The sequence below is a fragment of the Musa acuminata genome, chromosome BXJ2-10 (assembly GCF_036884655.1).
Source record: "Musa acuminata AAA Group cultivar baxijiao chromosome BXJ2-10, Cavendish_Baxijiao_AAA, whole genome shotgun sequence".
Classification (NCBI taxonomy): domain Eukaryota; kingdom Viridiplantae; phylum Streptophyta; class Magnoliopsida; order Zingiberales; family Musaceae; genus Musa; species Musa acuminata.
Genome location: NC_088347.1, coordinates 26228085 through 26248034, shown reverse-complemented (window position 1 = coordinate 26248034; position 19950 = coordinate 26228085). Strand labels below are relative to the sequence as shown.

General features: G+C 41.8%; 2 protein-coding genes across 2 annotated transcripts; one reads left to right on the top strand and one right to left on the bottom strand.

Annotated features, from left to right (window-relative positions):
- The first annotated feature begins 306 nt into the window (after positions 1-306).
- LOC135625717 (uncharacterized) lies at positions 307-7018 on the top strand. Its single transcript, XM_065130805.1, has 8 exons — positions 307-444; positions 2724-2805; positions 2937-3037; positions 3175-3255; positions 3343-3480; positions 4464-4550; positions 4693-4740; positions 6561-7018. The coding sequence occupies exons 1-8, from the start codon at positions 307-309 to the stop codon at positions 6786-6788; spliced, it is 903 nt and encodes a 300-aa protein (XP_064986877.1). The 3' UTR covers positions 6789-7018.
- A 3072-nt stretch (positions 7019-10090) lies between these two features.
- LOC135624746 (senescence associated gene 20-like) lies at positions 10091-10689 on the bottom strand. The gene has a single exon (XM_065128664.1). It carries the CDS (start codon positions 10687-10689, stop codon positions 10360-10362), a length of 330 nt encoding a protein of 109 aa, XP_064984736.1. The 3' UTR covers positions 10091-10359.
- Positions 10690-19950: the final 9261 nt, after the last annotated feature.

Sequence of the window (19950 nt, the reverse complement as noted above, 5' to 3'; positions counted from 1 at the left end):
GATCGTTATAAACCCTTGTTTTAAGAGGTCGCTTATATGCAAGCGGAGCACCGGACTCGATCTGAGAGGGCGTAGGTTTCCATTAACCGTCTGATTGAGATTGTCTGGTTCTGATGTGGATTATGTTACGATGCAATCTGTCGTATCGTTGTAAACCTTTATTTCGGACAAGATTCTAGCCCAATTGCGGGCCTTAATCGGGCCGGTTTCGGCTCAGATAGGCCTTCATCTGAGCCGAGCCTTGGTCAACTATTGCAAACCCGACCCAATTCGAACCGCTATATAAAGCCGTGCCTCATCAACCCCATGAGCACGGACTCATCGATAACTCACCTATCGAGCGCCCTCTCGACCAACTCGTTCGTGGCTTCGTGCGCGAGCCTGGCGGCCGGCGTTGTTGAGAAGGGGTGGCCGTCGATCGTGTTGGTCCTTATCCATCTCCAGGTTATTTCTCTTTCACTTCTCTCTGTCAGTGGCCCTAGGTTTCTTTTTGTGTGTTTATTGAATTCTTGAGCTTTTCGATCTGATTGATGCGGAAGCTCTGTTCTTTCCCTTTCTGGGATTATCCTGCGGTTCTTTTATTCGGGTGTCTGTTACGGTGGTCGTCTATCAGGCGAGTACTATGGATTTACATGTTAGGTCGAGGGCTTTTGGAGTTTGCAGAAAATGCCATTGTAAAGTGCAACCTTGTTCTTCTTTTAGTTTAATTCCATTATGAATAACTATGATCAGATACCCGTCTTTGTTTTGTTGATCTATTATGGTGGTATTCTATTACGCGAGTACTATGGATTTGCATGTTAGTTCGTGGGTTTTTGTACTTTACAGAAAATGTCATGATAATGTGCATCCTTGTTCTTCTTTTAGTTTATTTCTATTGTTAATAACTATGTTGGCATACTCGTCTTTGTTTCTGCAGTTCATTAAAATACCAGGAGGAGGTCAACGTGGTGTTGAACCTCCAGCATTTCAACAGGCTGAGCGGCAGAGGATCGAAAAAATAAACAACAAAGTTTAGGAAGTTCAGATTACTTAAATTTTTATTTATAGTTTCTATTAAAACCTTTTTTTAGGTCTTCTTCAATCTCTCCTTGTACCATTAACATTTGGTCTTTTTAGAATGAAAAAAACAAAACAGTTGAAAAAGATGAGAGAATCTGACCTAGATAATCAGCATATCAGCAAGATGCGTGGATCTATTAATGTGAGTCACATTTAGAGCAAACTCTAGTCTTAGTTTTCTACTCTTTATCAAAAAGCTAGATAAGTTTTTTTTTAATGCATTCTATGCTTTATTCTTATGACTATTGTACGTTGTTTGCCCCTTCCACTTGATAAAGTTCTCATTTCAAAATGCACTATGATTAGAAAAATGTTTGGCAACCTTGCTCCTTTGCTTATTGATCTTTTATTCTTTATTAAGTTTTGGAAACTAAACAGTAAAGATTAGTTTCAGGATTGGCAACTGAATTTGGAATTTTGGATTAGTAATAGATAGTATGAGCTAGACCAAATGGTGTTCCAGCAAAATATTACTTTTAAAAGTTTAAATAGGAAATATGGAAACTATCCAGAAAAATAGAGTAATCAGGGATATTTTAAGAATGATTAAGCGACCATAAAAATTTGACAAAGAAACCTATGAAAAAAAATATGTGACATAACTTTATCCAATAGAAAATTAAAAAGCACTAAAAGATCTGCACTTGTTATTAAAATAATTGTAAAAAATTACTAAGGTTTTGAATGGTTAGTGTTGAGATTTGTACCATATATTTAATGTTTACTTTTTTCTAATCAAGATCAAAATCTGAGGAGTTTACCATCAGCGTAGAGCATGAATTGGGATTTTCTGCAAACAGAAGGACCTTGCTGATTTTAGGGTTCATCTTCTTCCTGGTAGGGGTTGGCCATTCGTTTGAAACAATGTTTGATTTTCTTAGACCCACCTTGACATCACTTTGATCTACTTCATTCATAGTGAATGATGCACATTATTGTATTCAACTAGTTTCAATTTGAATCGTTTTTCCGATTTGGTGAAGTAAATGAAAATTTGCAACATTTTACAGTTTGATAGATTTATTCCTTATATCTACCACAGGCATCAAAACTTGAACCATTTGTTTGATTTATATGTTACTCATTTCCATACAAGTCTACTATCATGTTTAAACAAGTCATTGGTTTAATTTTTGCTGCCATGTCCTGCCGGCACCTTGTAGTATTGGCAAATAGCTTTGGATCTGTGCCAGCTGGCACAATTTATCAGCACAGCAATGGAACAACAGCCTGAAACTCACTGACATTCCTAGCCACTTTTAACCAACATTTGTTCAGGCATCTTCCATAACAGGAGCCTCATCATGTACCCTTTCAGTTTGTTCTCTAGTTTTTTTATGTATTCACCAAGAGATTGTTTTTCATTTTTCTGTCTTGTTTGATCCTTTTTGGCCTAAAATTTTGTCGCATGTGAATGCGAGATTTCCTATTTTCTATGAGTTTCTGTAAAGTAGTCGAGTCATGCAATAGGCATCAGTTAAATAGTTTTATAATCACCTGGGAGATCTTCTAAACCATCTCAGAGGATCATAAGTTTGATTCAGAAGATGTTCTTTGTAGTATCATTGCATGATGACTTGTATATTTTTTGAACTTATATCATGTGTTATCAGCCTATTCTGGTTTGAAATTCATGTCCAAGTTATGTGTTATTTTCTCAGAACAAGGAACATTTTTCTGCTAGTATGACTCAAGATATTGGCCAAGCTGAAGGGAGGACTTCAAATAAACCTGAAGGTGCTGGTATGATAACTAGTTTCTTGAAGTCTTTATCTTCTATTCGCCAAATCGATTAACATTAATGGTTTCTTTTTTGTATTTATTTTACCATTGCTTTGTTGGACAATTTTCTGACTTTTTGCAAGGATCTGCAGGACATCAGTGTGTGGACTCATTCGCTTCCAGTGAACAAGAGGACTCAAGTGACTCATCAGATGATGAGATGGAAAACTTTTCTGATATTGATGATGTTGAGGTATGTCATCCTTGATGTAATTTTCTTGGGTATGCCAAGCTCAGAGTTCTCTTACAGAATATCTCTCTATTATTGAACCTTTGTGTTGGCTGCATAATGAAAATATTTTAATCCATCTGAAGCAATATTTTTGCTAGGTTGATGGATACCTGCACAATGAAGAGGGGAAGGAACTTAAAAAGATTATATGGGAAGAAATGAACAGAGAGTATCTTGAGGTGATGAGGGTCAATTTCCTGAGTGTTCATCACTTCATTAGATTTTTTTATTAGTCAATATGATTTGTTAACTCTAATGCTGAGCAGGCACAAACAGCCAAGGAAGCTGCTGCTACAGCTGCTAAGGAGGCTTATAAAGCTAATTTTTTAAATGGCTCAGAAGATCTGTTAGATGCCAAGGAACTTGCTAAAGCAACTGCAGCAGCCCTGGCAAAGTCCAGAAAGGTATGGTGACGTGGGCTTGTTCACTTGTGGTTATGTAGCTGATCAATTTAATGTTGCTCCAGGGTTTTGCTAAAATTGTATTTTGCATGAATATGCCTTTCCTGGCTGGCTGCTTAGTTTTTATTTTCTTCATGTCCCGAATTTATGCTTGAAGTTAGAAATTTTCTTTGTCCTCCTATAAGCAATCTAGACAGAGAATACCGAATACTCAATTCTGACTCTTGCAAGTGCCGCCTATGGTAGTGAAGATGATTATCCAAATAGTAGCATAGTTATTTTTTACTTTATTTTCATCTTAAATCTTCACTTTTCTATTCTACAATTATTAAATTTTTGAAAAAAATATTTTCTTTGCTTTTTATCTTCTGTCATATATTAGATTTGTTATCAAAGCACTTGTTTTGCATTTTATTGGTATCAGAGCTCTTGTCCTACATTGTTGATTCACACTTTGATAAGTGCTTTTAGTATTCAACTAAAGCATCTACTATCTATAAATCTATTTTTTTTGACAAATGTGTCCTCTACCAGTGTCATTGCTTTTATTGTGTTGGCGAACTATTCTTTACCATGCCCATTTTATTATGTCAAACCCCAGTCCCATGGTAAGTTTCATGCACAGCTTATATTGCATGAAACTACTTAGTAGTCAGAAACCTGTGGGTAGATAGTTCTCCAAATGTCTCTCCAATAGATCAATCTTGTCCTACTGATAACTTCTCTAGATTTGCTAACCATAGCTCCATTGTAGTTTTGACTGGTTTCTCAGCTTTTTACTCTGTCTTTGATGACTAATGATGATAATAATTCGAATAGATTGTAAATTAAGGAGGATAGGCAACACTAGAACAGTTTCATGATGCCAAAAGCATTCCAATTTAATTGTCAATTCAGTTTGATTTTGAATAGTTTTTCTCTATAAATAATATGGTGAATTCACATTCTAAAAACTTTTCCCTGCTATAATGCAATATCAAATAAAGGAAAGAAGAAGAAGAAATGCTGGAGAAGCTAAAACCAAGACTCCTGCACAGACTCTTGAAACAACCCATCAGATGTCTAAAAGAAAGGTACTCTATGTTAAGTTACCGGTTAACATTGCATGCACTTGCAGTTGTGAAATTTTTGTTAACATACACCAATGACAAATAAATATATTTTTTTCATATCAATATTTCCTATGCTTTGATAAACAATATAATTTTGTCACAGGTATTGAGTTCGAAAGTCAACTATGAAGCGCTGGAAGCTCTGTACTCTGTATTTTTCTCTTTTCTTCTTCATGTGCTTTTTATGCTACTTACATTTCTTAATACATGTATAATTATTATGTCGTAGCAGGAGTAATACTCAATTCTTTTTCTTGAATTTAAAACATTGCTAATTCACTTCATGCTACATTTCTTGTTGATATTTGTCAAAAGTATTTTGTACTGATTCTTATTAAGCTGTGTGCTTCAGAAACTATATCACCTTATTTTGCAGTATCTCAATCTCAAGTTACATATATTCTGCAACTGACATTCTTCTTGCATATCAGAATCATTGAATAGGTAGCAAAAGCCAATATATATTTTTTAGAATTCATAGCCAAGACTCCAAAGTTGCATAGTCCCCTTTCCACCACTTTTTTCGTTTTTACTCACTAGTAAGTTGGAATGGCTAATGATTTTCTATAGGCTCGTCGCTTCATTCTTAGAATGCTTGGTTTGATTTTCTTTTAGTACTAATTTTATGTTCTTCAAGAGGGTTTTTTTATCTTGTTCCTCTCAATGATTTAGCAAACCCTTGTTAGTGGCCAGGGGCCCAGGGCAAGGATTAGAAGCCCAACTAATACTATGATGTAAATAGAGATGAAAAGGAATCTTTTGCAACAATTTGTGTTTTTAAGCTTTGTTCATGTTGATTATTAGGAATAGCTATAATCGAGGATAAAATGAGGAAAAATTATTTAAGATGATATAAGCATATCAAAAGAAGACATATAGATGGTACTAGCTAGACAAGACTAGTCAACTTCAATTTGTTGTATGATGAGAAGTGAAAGAACCTAAGACAAACTTATTAGAACTTTGGTTTGACAAGTGATATCGCTAATTTCAGTGGTGGGAAAGATCCATGTAGCCAACAGATATCAGAGTGCAATAGGTATCACAAAGGTTACCAAATGACATGTAGCTTCCTTTATTCAGATCTATACTTCCCTTTGGTATCACAACAGTTACCAAAGAACATGTGGCTTCCTTAATTCAAATCTATACTTCCCTTTGTTGTCCTTTTAGATTTTGGTATATTTTTTCAAGCAAATTATTTTCTTTCTGACATCTCTTGAACTTGAGCTTCTCAGATTCAAGCCCAGACTTCCCTTGTTGATCTTTCAGATTACATCTATTTGTTCATGACTTAAAGACTTTTTTTTTTCTGGCATCTTCCCCTCTCCTGAATTGAAAGCCAACATGATCAAGTGATAAGTATCAAAGAACTTGCACTGAGAACCACTCCTTGCTCTAAGAAAATGCATCATCACAGCTCTCTACTCTTTCTCGTCTCCAGTGGATGGTACTCAAGAGTGTAACAGGTATCACAATATTAAACTTATGCATTCAGAATAAAGGTAAACCAATCTGCCATGCTCAACGATCCATAAAACCTCTCAGTAACAAACCATTGAAACTTGGGAAGCTAGCTGATGTACACCTTGCATGAGAATCGCAGCTTGGAGGTACACCATTACACCTTTGATGTACATGATTCAAAAGAGGAGTTTCTTTTTTCCAATACATTTACATTTCTCCATATATACACCCACGAAAAGATTCCAACGAGAGAGAAGATTGAATAAATGGGGTTTGACAAGTTCTACTTTTAACTTCCATCTGTGTGAATATTTCCACTGCCTATGGTTTATCTTTGTATTGATCTTTCTACATCCCATAAGCTTCATGGCATTCCAGTGGTGGCTCTTGATGGATATTTGACACCGTGAATTTTAAGCATTTATGTGAAAAAAAGTTCAACATTTATCTCCTAATTTTATTTCAGTATTTGTATTCTGCCTTATTGGCCATGTCTTTCAACAGTCTGATCAAGATAGTGGAAAAAGGCAAAAAATCGAGTCAGATGCTGCTGGTGCTTGTGACCTCCCGAACAACATCGAGAATCATGTGGTTGATCCAAGTGCTACGGAGGATGGTGATGGATCCGGAGCATTTGAAGATCACATATATGCTGAAGTCAGTTATGATGATTATGATGGGAATGGAGATGAAGATTTTGGGTATTACGAGGATTTTGATTTTTCATACTGACAACACTTTCACAGAATTTTTTTTTTTTAGTATTCTATTCCATTGTCATAATGACAACACTTACACCTACAGCATCTTCACTGACTTGTAAGAACTTGCTAATTCTGAGTGGTAGTCCTTTGTCCAGGTTGTGAGCTTGTAAATAATGTTCCTGCTAATGTGAGGAGTAACGAAGCAAGATGTTTCCATTATGAGCTTCCATGTGGCCTGTTGGAGGCTCTCATCTTTCAGTTCTGGCTGTTGATCTAATTACTGGTGTCAGTGATCATACTAGATGAAGCTATTCGATCTGCAATTAGGCATGAAAGTATGTATACTAAATCTTCCAGAAGGCATACATGCATCGGTGTACACAAGAGTAAATGCTGGAAGTCGTGAGTAATCTTGTCGAGCGGTACGCAATCGAAATCCCTAAACCATTGATTTCTAGATTGCACAAAATTGACCGAGATTTTTTGTCGTTAGAAATAATACCGCCATGAGAAAAGGTCTTCCTTTTGATACATTAGCAGACGTACAATCGATCTGGGTCCCATATTATATTGGGCCTTAACGGGCCTGAAAGGTCTTCCTTAAAGGCTTGTATTGGGCCCCCGTTACCTTGGTAGATGTAACTCAGGTAACCGCGTCGTCTTGATGGTTTGCTTACCACTTCAACTATGAGCATTAAGTGCCTCCGAAAAAATTAATTCATTGCAAAAAGGTCACACCTAAGCAGACATATGTTCACTCGCGGTGATCAGACTCTGACCTGGTAAGTAAGCAAATATGCTTCCCGGTGTGCTTACCGTTCCTCCAGGGTGGTTAAACAACCTTCAAAAAAATTTTATTTTCTGCCGTATTCATCCAATCTCCGTGGTCATATGCACACGCACGGTGACCGGACTCACGGAAGCTCTGAACTAGGATTGCCCAATGGCAAATCCGGCACGGCACAGCCCGAACTGCGTCGCCTCGTCGGCCCCTTCTCGGGTTCCGTTGACGAGATTCTTCTCCTCTCCGGCGACATCTCAGCCCTCTTCTCTTCCTCCTCCGACTACAACCGCGTCGGGAGTTGTCCCAACAAGCATAGACCCTTCTCTCTGTCCTCCCAATTCCTCGTGGCCGTAGTGGCGAATGGTGGAGACTAGGTGAAGCCGTCCGCCGCAGTTCTGATGCCATCGGTGGCGACGCCGTCAGTCCCTGAGGCCCCGCCAATGGGCCGAAGAACTGAACCGGATCCAATCCTACTTTGGGCATTGAATCGGGCCTAATGGGCCGGTTCACATTGCATCCGTAGTCCTGAATCACATGACCACTTAAGTAAGCTTACCATATGCAGCGGAAGCCTAAATCCCTTCGAAAAAGAATAAATCGTTGTAAAATCGCTCCACATAAACGATTTTATTCTTACTGTCGGTGATCAGACTCTAATATGTTCATTCCTTCCGAGATTGCTTAAGCAACTCGGTCTTACTGTCACTTGCGGTGAGCCAAGATTTTTGACATTCGAAATAATAATGCCACAAACTCTGAACTAAAAAGTCGTCCTTCTGGCGTTGCATTAGCAGATGTTAGTCAAGTAACCGCGTGTACATTTAGGTGCGGTTACCACCGGCCACTAAGGGGATAAACTGCCTTCGAAAAATTAAATCGTTGTGAAATCGTCGTACCTAACAATACCTATTCTCACTGACGGTGATCAGACTCCAACACTACGAGGGAGGCAATTATACTTCCCCGGTGAGCTCACCCATTGTCGTGGGTCGATAAACTGCCTTCAAAAAAATTATTTTCTGACATAATGATACAATCTCCGTCGTTATATGCACACCATCGGTGACCGGACCCAAGAACGATGGTAACCAGGATGGCCCGACGGGAGTCCGGCCCGGACTGCATCGCCCGCCGCCCCGCGCTACCCCTTCTCTGAATCCGACCACAAGCTTCCTCGCCTCTCCGCCGTCATCTCAGCCCTCTTATCCCTCTCCTACGGTTCCGGTTACGTCGGGAGCTGTCCCCACAGACAGATTTCCGCCAATCTCCATGTCCTCCTCCTCGCTAGTCCTCGTGGCCTATCGTGGCGAACGGTGGAAAGAAGGTGACGTATGCGGGCTTTCGTCCTGAGTTCCACCAGTTCTTCGACTGGTACGCTACCATTAATGGTGCTCATGATGGCATTACGAGACAGGAAGAACTAACAGTAACTCTTTAACCCTAATGTAAATATGTGATTTGGCCCTAACAGATGTTAAAGAGGATTTCCTGCACCTCATCATTGTTTATCTTCTGCATGAATTCTCTCTCTCTCTCTCTCTCTCGCTGATGCAGACGATCGCTTGAGCTGCTAAACCTCTACAGCTGTTGCAACTTTCTCAGCCTTCTTATCTCATACCTCCTCCACTTATCTAAGAATCGACACTTCATCGTGTTTCTTAACACCTTATTTGTTATCAGAGATGAGGAAGCAGTGATCACAAAGCTAAAATGGACAAGCACACAGAAAGTGTTGAATAAAGCTTACACTGATCGTGCACTATCCACCCACAACATGATTCTTTTCTTGGAGAGAACGAAACGTAGGAAACATTGGGATCATTATTGGTTTAGATGCAATTATTTAGGTGTCCCACCCACAAAGTTGAGGTTCCATGCATCATTGGATGACAGGGGGACAGAAACATGTGGCTCTTTCCTAGCATAAAAGAGACAAGGCTGTCATGATTCCCTCAGTGAATGGCAAGAAACTCATGGGGAGAAGCTTATAATGGGAGCAACTTGGGGCTTTCGTGAGCATATCGTCTTCTCTGCAACCCTACAAGACGAATCTTTCATTTTTGTACTTTTCTATGTAGGAATTCTCTTTTTTATCTTCCCATCAATGTTCATACCTTTCTTGTCTTTCCAGAATAACTTACTTTTGTAATATTTACAGTATATTTCTATACATCCATAAACGTATTATAATCGTAAATCGATGTATTTTATGAACTGATATAATATAAATATAATAATAATAGTCTTTTTACCATTATTATTGTCTTTTTTATTGTCTTTTTTTCTAAGAGTCATCGACATTTCCATGTTTGCGGCATCGAGAATCTTCTCCTCGCACCCGAGTGGTTGTGGCTATCACGAGTGGGGACAGCGCTGCGACATCGCATGCGGACCGTCCACGTGTGTCGGCTGCCTTCACCGCTCTGCTCCATGTCGGCATCTCTCAATCTTTCTCACGTATTCTTCATGTGATTAATATGGTTTCTTTGTAATCCTTCGCCGAATTCATGAAAGCCATTTCTGCCTTCTACACAGACACAGACAGGTCGATTTAAAGCAACATCTTTTGTTCAGCATGTAACCAAACAAGCATACAGAAGGTAGGAATCGTCTTCTTCCCCTCATCATCATCATCCTCGTCTCGGACTCTTTGATACAAACGAAGACACACAAGCAAACTACACGCAGACCTTACAGCTACAGACTCAGATCCCAACAACGGGGAGTGAGGGTTCCCTCTCAGCCCATGGAACTTTCACCCACCCCTCTTTATTTAGAATGATTAGGCTTACGGCTTAGGATTGTTTGTAGTGGCTTAGATGGCCAGGACGAGGCCGGGGAAGGATTTTTCGGGAGGGACGGGGCGGCGGCTCTGCCACAGGTGAAGGCAGTGTGTCGAGCCTGCGGGTTCCTTGGAGGAAGCCGAAGAGGCGGCGACTCGGGTGATGGTGAGGGAGGTGTTGAAGTACTCGCGGACCTGGGTGATTATCCCATCGGGGGCGACGGTCCAGGCGTGGACCCAGGCGGCGTTGGGGGCTCTGCCCTCGGCGACGACGGTGGAGCCGAAGGCGGCGACTCGCTCGGGCTGGAACCTGAAGGCGGCTGCGGTTTCCTCCTCCTCCGCGCCGGTGAGCATGCGCATCATGTGCTGGTGCTCCGGCGGGCCATGGAACCACCACTCGATGTCGGGGGCCAGCAGCTGCTGCACCCGCTCCACGTCCCGCGCGTTCAGGGCCTCATACAGCGTGAGCACTGCCCACTTGTTGCGGTCCTCCACGCTCTCTCCTTTCCCGTTAGCCAGTTCGTGACGAGCCCCGGTGCCGCTCCCTTCCCCCTCTCCCTCTCCCTCTCCCTCTTGGGAAGCTCTAACTCGGAACAACTCACGACTCGGTGGGCGACGGACAGAGGGCGGAGGATGAGAAGGTGCGGGCGGGCGGGTTTATATAGAGCCCCAAAGGAACACCGAGGTGGGGCCCTCACGGCTCCTGTGGGTCCCATTGTGGGCCCCGCGAGCGGGCGAAGGTGTGCGTTCGCGGGCGCCGCTACGTGCGACGCGAAGCGCCGAACGCCATGAGAGGCTGGCTTACTCGCCGACGTAGCCTTCTTCACTTACCATCCTGTTAATACTACATGCTATTGGCTCAAAGGTTTTGACTCTTCATGCACACGCCCACTGCGTGTACCTACATATAATATTTGGATGCTTTTCATGTGTGTATGTTGGGATCATGAAGTGGAATTGGAGGCGGCATCGGAGTCCACTGATCGATCGTAAAGCAAGCCTGGCATCATCAAGTGTGGGTTGGCGTGTCCTCCAATTAAACTACCATCATTATTATCACCTTTCCCGTCATCCATGGCGGGTGGCAGAGGAGCCAAGCGGTGCTTTCTGGGGTTACGATAAGTGGGGAAGGTGAGGCAGCACTCGGCCCCATTCCACAGAGATCAGTGGTTGGTATGCCTCAGCTTTGGCCCACTCAAACCGATGCCTCTAAAGGAAGTATGCTTGACGAACAGATGTCAAATGACCATCGATGACAACAACAGCTACCTAAATTTGGAGAAATGTGTATGTATTCTTTTCTTATTACCTATGAAATATTGCTGTTTTTTTTCTCTCTAATTGATTTGATTGAGAATCAAGAACAATTCTGGAATTGTCAGGCAAGAAACCCTAAGAGGTAAATGATAGAACAAGTCCTCGATCTGTCAATTATAAGATCGAAATGAGTTATCTGAGGAAATCGTAAAATAAGAGACGTACAAGTTTTCTCTAGAAAATGAGACAGATATGATGGTGACAGATGGTATGAGGATAACAACGACAACAACAATACATAGTGGTCACAAGTTGTGGTCCTTTGGAAAATTAGATATAAATACATATCAAGCAACACTGATTGACATAGTAAAGCCATTAAAGATGTTGGATAAGTAATAAGTATACAGCTCGATCGTCTTTATTCCTGGGAGGAGTAAGTGGGTTTGGCTTGCAAGCAAAGAGACGCATCCTAATTAGGTTTACCCATTAGAACCATTACTTTTGTTGTAGCATTACCTTCTCGATGGGTATTGACAATATTAAATTGAACTCGTGAGATGGCGATGGATGGATGCTATGGTGTGAGCACGAATAGAGGTTTCAGTAGTGCCGTTCACGACAAGTGAATACAACACCTCATCGTGCGACAAAATTCGCATTTCTTGAACATCACATGATGATTCAGCCAAAGAAGGCTTTGATGTAGAAAGGATTGGAATCCGTAGCAGTGAGAAATGAGCTAAGTGTGATATGAGCTCAAACGTATCTCTTTGTTCCTACAAGTTTTAGTGTCATCTACAAGTTTCATTAATTGATAGTATGAGAAAAGGAATGCACGTCGGGAAGGTCCCAATAAAGCTATGGAAGCCTAGGCATATGAAGAAGGATATGATTCCGAAAGCACTACTTTTTATGTGGAAAGGCAAATATTCTCTCAGCATTATGAGGGAAAAGGGGAAGGGTTGAGAATATCCCCATTATGCGCTTATAAAGGTCACAATACTTTGTTATTATTTCGTAAATAGTTATATATACTTGAGTTGCTTTGAGATGACAAAGATTTTGAATAGTGATAGTGATCCTTTATATCGTGGTTGAGGGGTTAGCATTGCTTGATTCAGTCCTGGGTGTGTAAGATCATCCATATCGGTACTCGGACAGTGGGAGTCATCATTCGATAGAGTCGAGCTTAGGCTTTGAATTCGAGATCTAGAGACTCTTTGTCAGTCACCCTCCGTTTTACTGTCGGTTCCTGCACATAGGTCGGGGTCGGGAAGGGGGTTTTCGATTTTGATTCGTCTGAAGATTTTGTTAGAACTAGGTGGAAAATGAGCCAAGAGCCAATCCTTATCGTCGGCCCCGCGATGGGTTTTTATCCTTCTCCCAGGGATCGATCGTACCAGCCATATTTATGGCTGTCGACCCATTGGGTGGCAGGCTTCCTCCTGGAGCAGATGTTGGGCATCCTTAGTGCCATGGCGTCGAACCGTCGCCTCGCACTTGATGTCGTCCCAATCTTTGCGGGACTACGTTGTACTTAGTCGGCGTCGTCCTGATTTTTGCGGGTCGATGCTATACTCGGTTGGCACCATCCCGACTTTTGCGGGACAACGTTGACCGAGGAGAATGGTCCATTATGTTGACCTTAATGTTGATATGGCTATGAATAGTGGTTGGAGGGCAGGATACCAAAATGTGCCCTATCATTCTCTCCCCTCCTCAGGGAGCGGCTTGCACCAGGTCGCTCCCCGAGGGGCCTCTGCATGGCGCGGGGTGATCTCGTGGGTCGAGTTTGCTTGTGTGATGACCAGTGGTACGACAAGTGGTTGGCCAAGGATTTATGGGAGCGGAGGTCGATCATAGACAGGGCCCGTTGGGGAAGACTATCGGGATTTTGATTGGATGAGCGGTGTTGCTTGATATTGGGTGCAGTGATTCAGTCGGAGTCGGCAAGTACCTTGGCTTAGATATGGATGGATCGATCCAGCTTAGTATCATAGCTTAGGTTATTTGAAGGCTGACATAATCATAAGGCACGGTTCAGGCGTTGTAGACAAGTGTGACCAAGATGCATGGTTCGGGTACTTGAAAACTGATGTGATCGAGCAATACAACTCAGGTACCATAGGCTGATATGGCCGAGCGGCATGACTCGAGTACTATATCACAGATGGCCTCAAACTCATGATGGTATATGATGGCCTTCCTCGGGGAGTGCCGAGGGGTGGCTATCACCCCGACCACTCTCTTTTCCTTTTAGGAATGAGTTGTCACTAAGAGGGGTGGGGGGGGGTTTGAATTAGTGCAGTGATAAAAACGTCGGTTTAAGAAAATCTCTTTCATACGATAAAACCAATTTTGGAAATGCTTAACTTTGAAAGCAATAAGAAGGTAGTTTGTAGTTAAAGTAAAGTGCTCAAAGGAAATGCAAACCAGATTTTTATAGTAGTTTGGTTGTCGTGACCTATATCCACTCCGCTGATTCCTCTTTTGTCGAGGCCACCAGCATCCATTATCGATCTTCCTTCAATATGTGAAGATCAACCACCCTTTATAGCTCTTTCTTCTGTCACAAGGTTTAGGAGATAACCCTTACACCCCCACTTACTCCTCTCTCAAACTATTCTAACACTTAAAAGAAGGAGAGGAGTTCACATAAGATTGTAACCGTGTTTCTTTCTTTTTTTACTTTCAATACTTGTGTATGTTAACTAGGAATGAGAGGGGTATTTATAGACCTCAAGTTGATTCAAACTTGAAACCTAAAAATATCTCATCCTGGGTCTCCTGAGTATGGGTGGTACCACTGCCTGACAACCTCTCAGAAACTATGTCTGGGCAGTACCATCGCCCAGACAGACAGTACCACCACCTGACACAATCTTGAAGACTGTGCCACCTCTTAGGTCACTATTTGGGCATTTTCACTTAGCCCAACACTGTCCTTATATGGGCCCAACTGGCCCCTAATTGGGTTGACCCAATTCTAATATTAATTATGTACTAACTATGAATTCTAAGGCATATACTAAGCTAAATAAGTCTAATGAGTCAAGGTTTCTTCCGGCAAGCTTCCAGCAAACTTCCGACGATCTCTTAGTAATATTCTAGTGGACTCCCGTTAAACTCCTAGACTTCACGACGATCTTCTTTGCAAGTTTCGACGAGCTTCTTTGGCAAGCTCCTGGACTTCTCGGTTGGTTCCGGTAGAACTTCCGACGAATGTCTGGACTTCCGACAAACTCTCGAACTCCCAACGAAATCTCGTTCTCGACTCCGGGCTTCATTTTGCTTTATGTCTTATTATCAAAGTTAATCTTGTACACATAAAACACACTTTGATCTGGATAATTATTACTAAGTATGAATTATGTTGTTCGGCATGCCATTGGTCCATCGACGCTTCATCTAATTCTTCGACGCATCATCCTCTCTTGCAGCCTATTACCCAATTGGCCAGTTGACCTCCGCAACTTCAATATCCTTGGCGTAATATTCGCTCTTCTTGGCCCGATACCTGAAACCATGGCCCGAAGCCTTCTGTCGATACGTTGATCGATCCTCCGATGCGACGTCCAATCTTCTGACATGTTTTTCTCCGGCCCAACATAATTCTTCCTGCTTTAATTGTCTCTCCCTGATCGAAGCTTCCTACGTCACTCATAACGTAGATTAAATCATAAATACTATCAATTAGTTTCATCATCAAAATCCAAGATTCAACAATCTCCCCCTTTTTGATGATAACAAACAATTGATGTTAGAGTTAATCTTAACTCCCAGAGTTTAAACAAACTCCTCTTATCAATATGTCATATTGATAGAACTCTTGGATTAAAAAATTCAAGCAACATGTTATCATAAACTTATGCATAACATCATACTTCTCCCCCTTTGTCATTAATAAAAAGGAGAAGCTCAATTATCAAGTGTTTTAGACATTACAGCTCAAATCATTGCATTATAGACATAATCTCAAGTTTTATCATCATGCAAGCTAGCAATAATTTTGAGTTTTACAAGTTTGTAATTTTGCTATATGTGCAAGTTTAGCATGTTTTGCTTCTTGAGATAGGCAAGATAGCACTATTGCTTCTCTTGAGATTGCAAGTTAGCAAGTCTTGGTGATGTTCAAGATAGCAAGTTTACACCGTACAAGCTAGCAAAAATTTCAAAAGTGAATACAAGATAGCTTTCTTATTGAAGTGTATAAGCTAGCGATTCTTGCTTCCTTTTGCAATATGTAAGTTGCAAGTTTTGCTTATCTTTGGATGTGCAAGCAAACAAGCAAGTTTTTACATCTTCTTGACTTGTGCAACCTATCTCCCCTTTGTTATTGTCAAAAAAAAGGAAAGAATATAATTTTGTATCTCTTTTTTTCTTTTACAATAATTTTCAAAGCACGACAAAGATAAGCAATCATTCTTATTTTAAAATGTCATAATTAGGATAAACCTTGAATTCAAATCAAAGCAATTTTAATCATGATTCACATCATATGCAATACATCACATACATCATCATAATAAAAAGTATAAGTACTGCATGCATAATTCCAAATCATAAATATTGTAATACATCGTTCTAATGACCGAATGTACTAGATCTGGAACCTCCAGATATAAGTCTGGTATCAAAAAATGAAGTACGCATATAGTACATCCTTGGTGCCTCAAGTGTAAGAACTATATACACTAATGTGACTATGGAATCACTGTTTAATAATAAGGCATCATCAACCATTCAACATTCTATAAGCGGATCAATCAGTGAACTCATTCCCCAATGAGCACCTTTATTGTATCCTTAGTATCCCCACACGAGCAGCTATGAGACCAACTGCATCCATCATATGAATGGGTATACAACGCACCAGTATGTCCGATTATCTCAATGTCCCTCTCACGTAACCTATGATCAGGATTATTTAGGATCTGTGTTTAAAGGTGAATTGGTCTCATTATCATGATCTTATCACGATCCAATTCCTATTGCACAGATCCAAGAACATCATTATATATATATATATATATATATATATATATATATATATATATATATATATATATATATATATATATATATATATATATATATATATATATATATATATATATATATATATATAATACAACAAGCAATATAAAGTGATAAATGCTAAAATATAATAATAAAAAATACTACGTGTCAAGTCACACGTGTTATCACTCACGTGATTGGTTTGTAGGGCACATATGACTAGCATGGGTGATGTAAAAAAATTTTATTAATGAAACTCCCTTTGCCACTTTCATCTGTCCTTCCTTTTTTCTTCGGCTATGGGGCTCAATAAATTTTTCAGACATAAAACTTTTTTAAGTTTGATATGTGCCATATCCTTGGAACTGGTCTCTCGTGTCGTTGAGCGATAAGTACCATCTCGGATCACCATCGTTACCCGATAAGGGCCTTCCCAGCTTAGGGCTAGCTTGCCTCGGGAGTGAGTCAAGTCGCTGACCTCGGCCCTTCATAGGACTAAGTCGTCGAGATTGATCGGCCAATGGCACACCATTTAGTTGTAAAGTCTCGTGTCAACTTTATTTTATAATAGAGGGCACGGAGATGCGCACGGCTCTCCGCTCTTCGATGATATCCAGGCCGGCTTGGAGTCCAATCTCCGACTCGATGTCGTCAAAGTTTTTAGCTCTCGGAGTCGAGAAGACCACTTCGGGCAGGAGCACTACCTTGGTGTTGAATGTCAAGTTGAAAGGCGATTCCCCCGTGGTCTTTGGTGTTGTTCGGGAAGCCCATAGTATGCTCGGGAGTTCATCGACCCAGGTACCCTGAGCTCCAACGACCCTTTTCTTCAAACCCTCCAATATTGCCCAGTTGGTTACCTTGGCTAGACCATTAGTCTATAGGTGAGCTACTAAGCTAAACCCCAATTGTATTCTGTAGCCCGAGCAAAATCTTTTGAACTTGTTGTTGTTGAATTGTGTGCCATTGTCGGTGATGATGGCTTTGGGGATGTCGAAGCAAGTAATAATGCTCCTCCATACGAATCCTTCTACTTGCCTCTCGATGATGGACGCCAGCGGCTCGACCACCAACCATTTGGTGAAGTAATCCACTCCGACGATGAGGAACTTCCTTTGTCCCGAAGCCGGTGGGAAGGGGCCAAAGAGGTCCATTCCCCATTATGCGAAGGGCCATGCGCTATCCGGGGGGTTTAGAGGAATCGCGGGCTGATGATGTGTTCGGTAATGCTTCTGACACTATAGGCATCACTGTATGTAGGTCATGGCGTCTCGATGCATAGTCGCCCAGTAGTATCCTTGACAAAGGATTTTGAAAGCCAAGATCCGATCGCCGATATGGTCCCCGTAAATTCCTTCTTGAACCTTGGCTAAAACCAACTAGGCTTCAGCGGGATCCAAGCAGCACAGGAGCGGTTGGGTGAACGACCTTCGATAAAGTCTCCCATTCATCTCACAATACCACGCCTACATGCGTTGGAGCCGTCGGGAGGCTACCTTGTCGGCTGGTAGCATCCCATCCCTTTTGTAGCGGAGGATCTCTTCCACCCAGGTTGGGGTTGCGTGTGTCATAGCCACCTCTTTGGCTGCAATAGTTCGACAAGGGAGTTGCTTGACTTCTAGAGGTAGTTCGACACCCTAACCTGAGGTGAGCTTTGCCAAGGCGTCGGCATGTACGTTATGCGCCTGCGACATCCTTGTTATGGCGAAGCAGTGGAAGCAGCTAGCAAGTTTCTTTACCTCGAACAAGTATTTTGACATGGTAGCATCTCGAGCCTCATAGTCTCCATTGATATGGCTGACCACCAGTTGAGAGTCGGTGAAAACTTCGATGCTTTCGACTTGGAGCTCGAGGGCCAACTTTAGGCTGGATAGGAGCACTTCATATTCGACTTCGTTGTTGATAGTCTTAAACCCAAAGCGGAGCAGTGACTGAACATTCGGCCATCGAGGCTTTTGAGGACGAGGCCGGCCCCGCCCCTTTTGGTGTTTGTCAAGCCATCGATGTGCAAGCTCCACCATTGCCCCATACACTCGCCATCATTGCTGTTGAGGGGAGCCAATTTTGAGATGAAGTTGGTAATCGCCTGAGCCTTGATGGCCATCCTCAAGACATACTGTATGTCAAATTCCCCGAGCTCGACTGATCGCTTTAGCATTTGTCCGGACATGTCGAATTTGGACAAGATTTGTCACAGTGGCTAGTCGGTTATTACTTTGATCGAGTGGGCTTGGAAGTAGGGTTGTAACTTCTTGGCTATCTAAATGAGTGCTAAAGCTAGCCTCTCTACCAATTGGTATCTCTCCTTGGGCCTACTGAGGACGTGGCTCAAGTAGTAGATAGGTTGCTGCACTCCAGAATCTTCTCGAGAAAGGATGAAATTGACGGTGTGCTCTGAAGTCGCGAAGTGGAGGCTGAGCAATTCTCCCGAGGAGATTGTAACAAGTCAAGATAGGTGCGCCAGTTGCTCCTTTAGTCAACCAAAGGCCTCTTGATATTCTAAAGTCCATTCAAAGTTGTTTGGGCTCTTAAAGATATGGAAAAAGGGGAGACACTTGTCTCCTAACCGAGACAAGAATCGGGCAAGGGCGGTGCCCAGTCAAGCGCTGAATCTCCTTTACCGAACGGGGATGCTGCATGTTGATGATAGCTTGGAATTTTTTTAGGTTGGCGTCTATTCCCTTTTGGTAGATGATGAAGCTAAGGAATTTTTCCTAGCTGACCCGAAGACACACTTGGTGGGGTTGAGGCACATGCTACAGTCCTACAATGTTCTGAATGTCTCGGCGAGTTCCGTTAGGTGAGTTCGGGTGGACTTGCTCTTGACGATCATGTTGTCGACATACACCTCCATGTTTCTCTCAATCTGGTGGGCGAATATCTTCTTCATCATCCTTTGGTAGGTTGCCACAACATTCTTCAACCGGGATGGCATGATTGTGTAGAAGTAGACTCCTCAGTTTGTGATGAAAGTTGTATGTTCCTAGTCTTCTGACACCATCTTGATTTGGTTGTATCCTGAGAATACAACCAGGAACATGAGGAGTTTGTACCCCGAGGTGTGTCAATCAGTTGGCCGATCCTTGGTAGTGAATAGCAGTCCTTGGGCATGCTCAATTGAGGTCAGGGTAGTCAACACACATCCTCCAACTTCTATTAGGCTTTTTAACGAAAACTACATTCGATAGCCATCGAGGATATTTTGCTTTTGTGATGAATTTTGCCACCAAGAGTCATTCTATCATGTCGCGTACCGCCTTTTGTCGGTCAAGCGCCAGCTTTCAGGGTCGCTGCTTCACCGTTTGTGCTTAGGGACTAATGTTTAGGTGGTGTTATGTGACCATTTGG

Excerpts from the sequence above, each read along its gene's own strand:
- LOC135625717 (XM_065130805.1), top strand. The coding sequence starts at position 307 with ATGAGCACGGACTCATCGATAACTCACCTATCGAGCGCCCTCTCGACC. Across the intron at positions 3,256-3,342 it reads TGAACAGAGAGTATCTTGAG|GCACAAACAGCCAAGGAAGC; the intron begins GTGATGAGGGTC and ends AATGCTGAGCAG. Across the intron at positions 3,481-4,463 it reads CCCTGGCAAAGTCCAGAAAG|GAAAGAAGAAGAAGAAATGC; the intron begins GTATGGTGACGT and ends TATCAAATAAAG.
- LOC135624746 (XM_065128664.1), bottom strand. The coding sequence starts at position 10,689 with ATGATGCGCATGCTCACCGGCGCGGAGGAGGAGGAAACCGCAGCCGCC.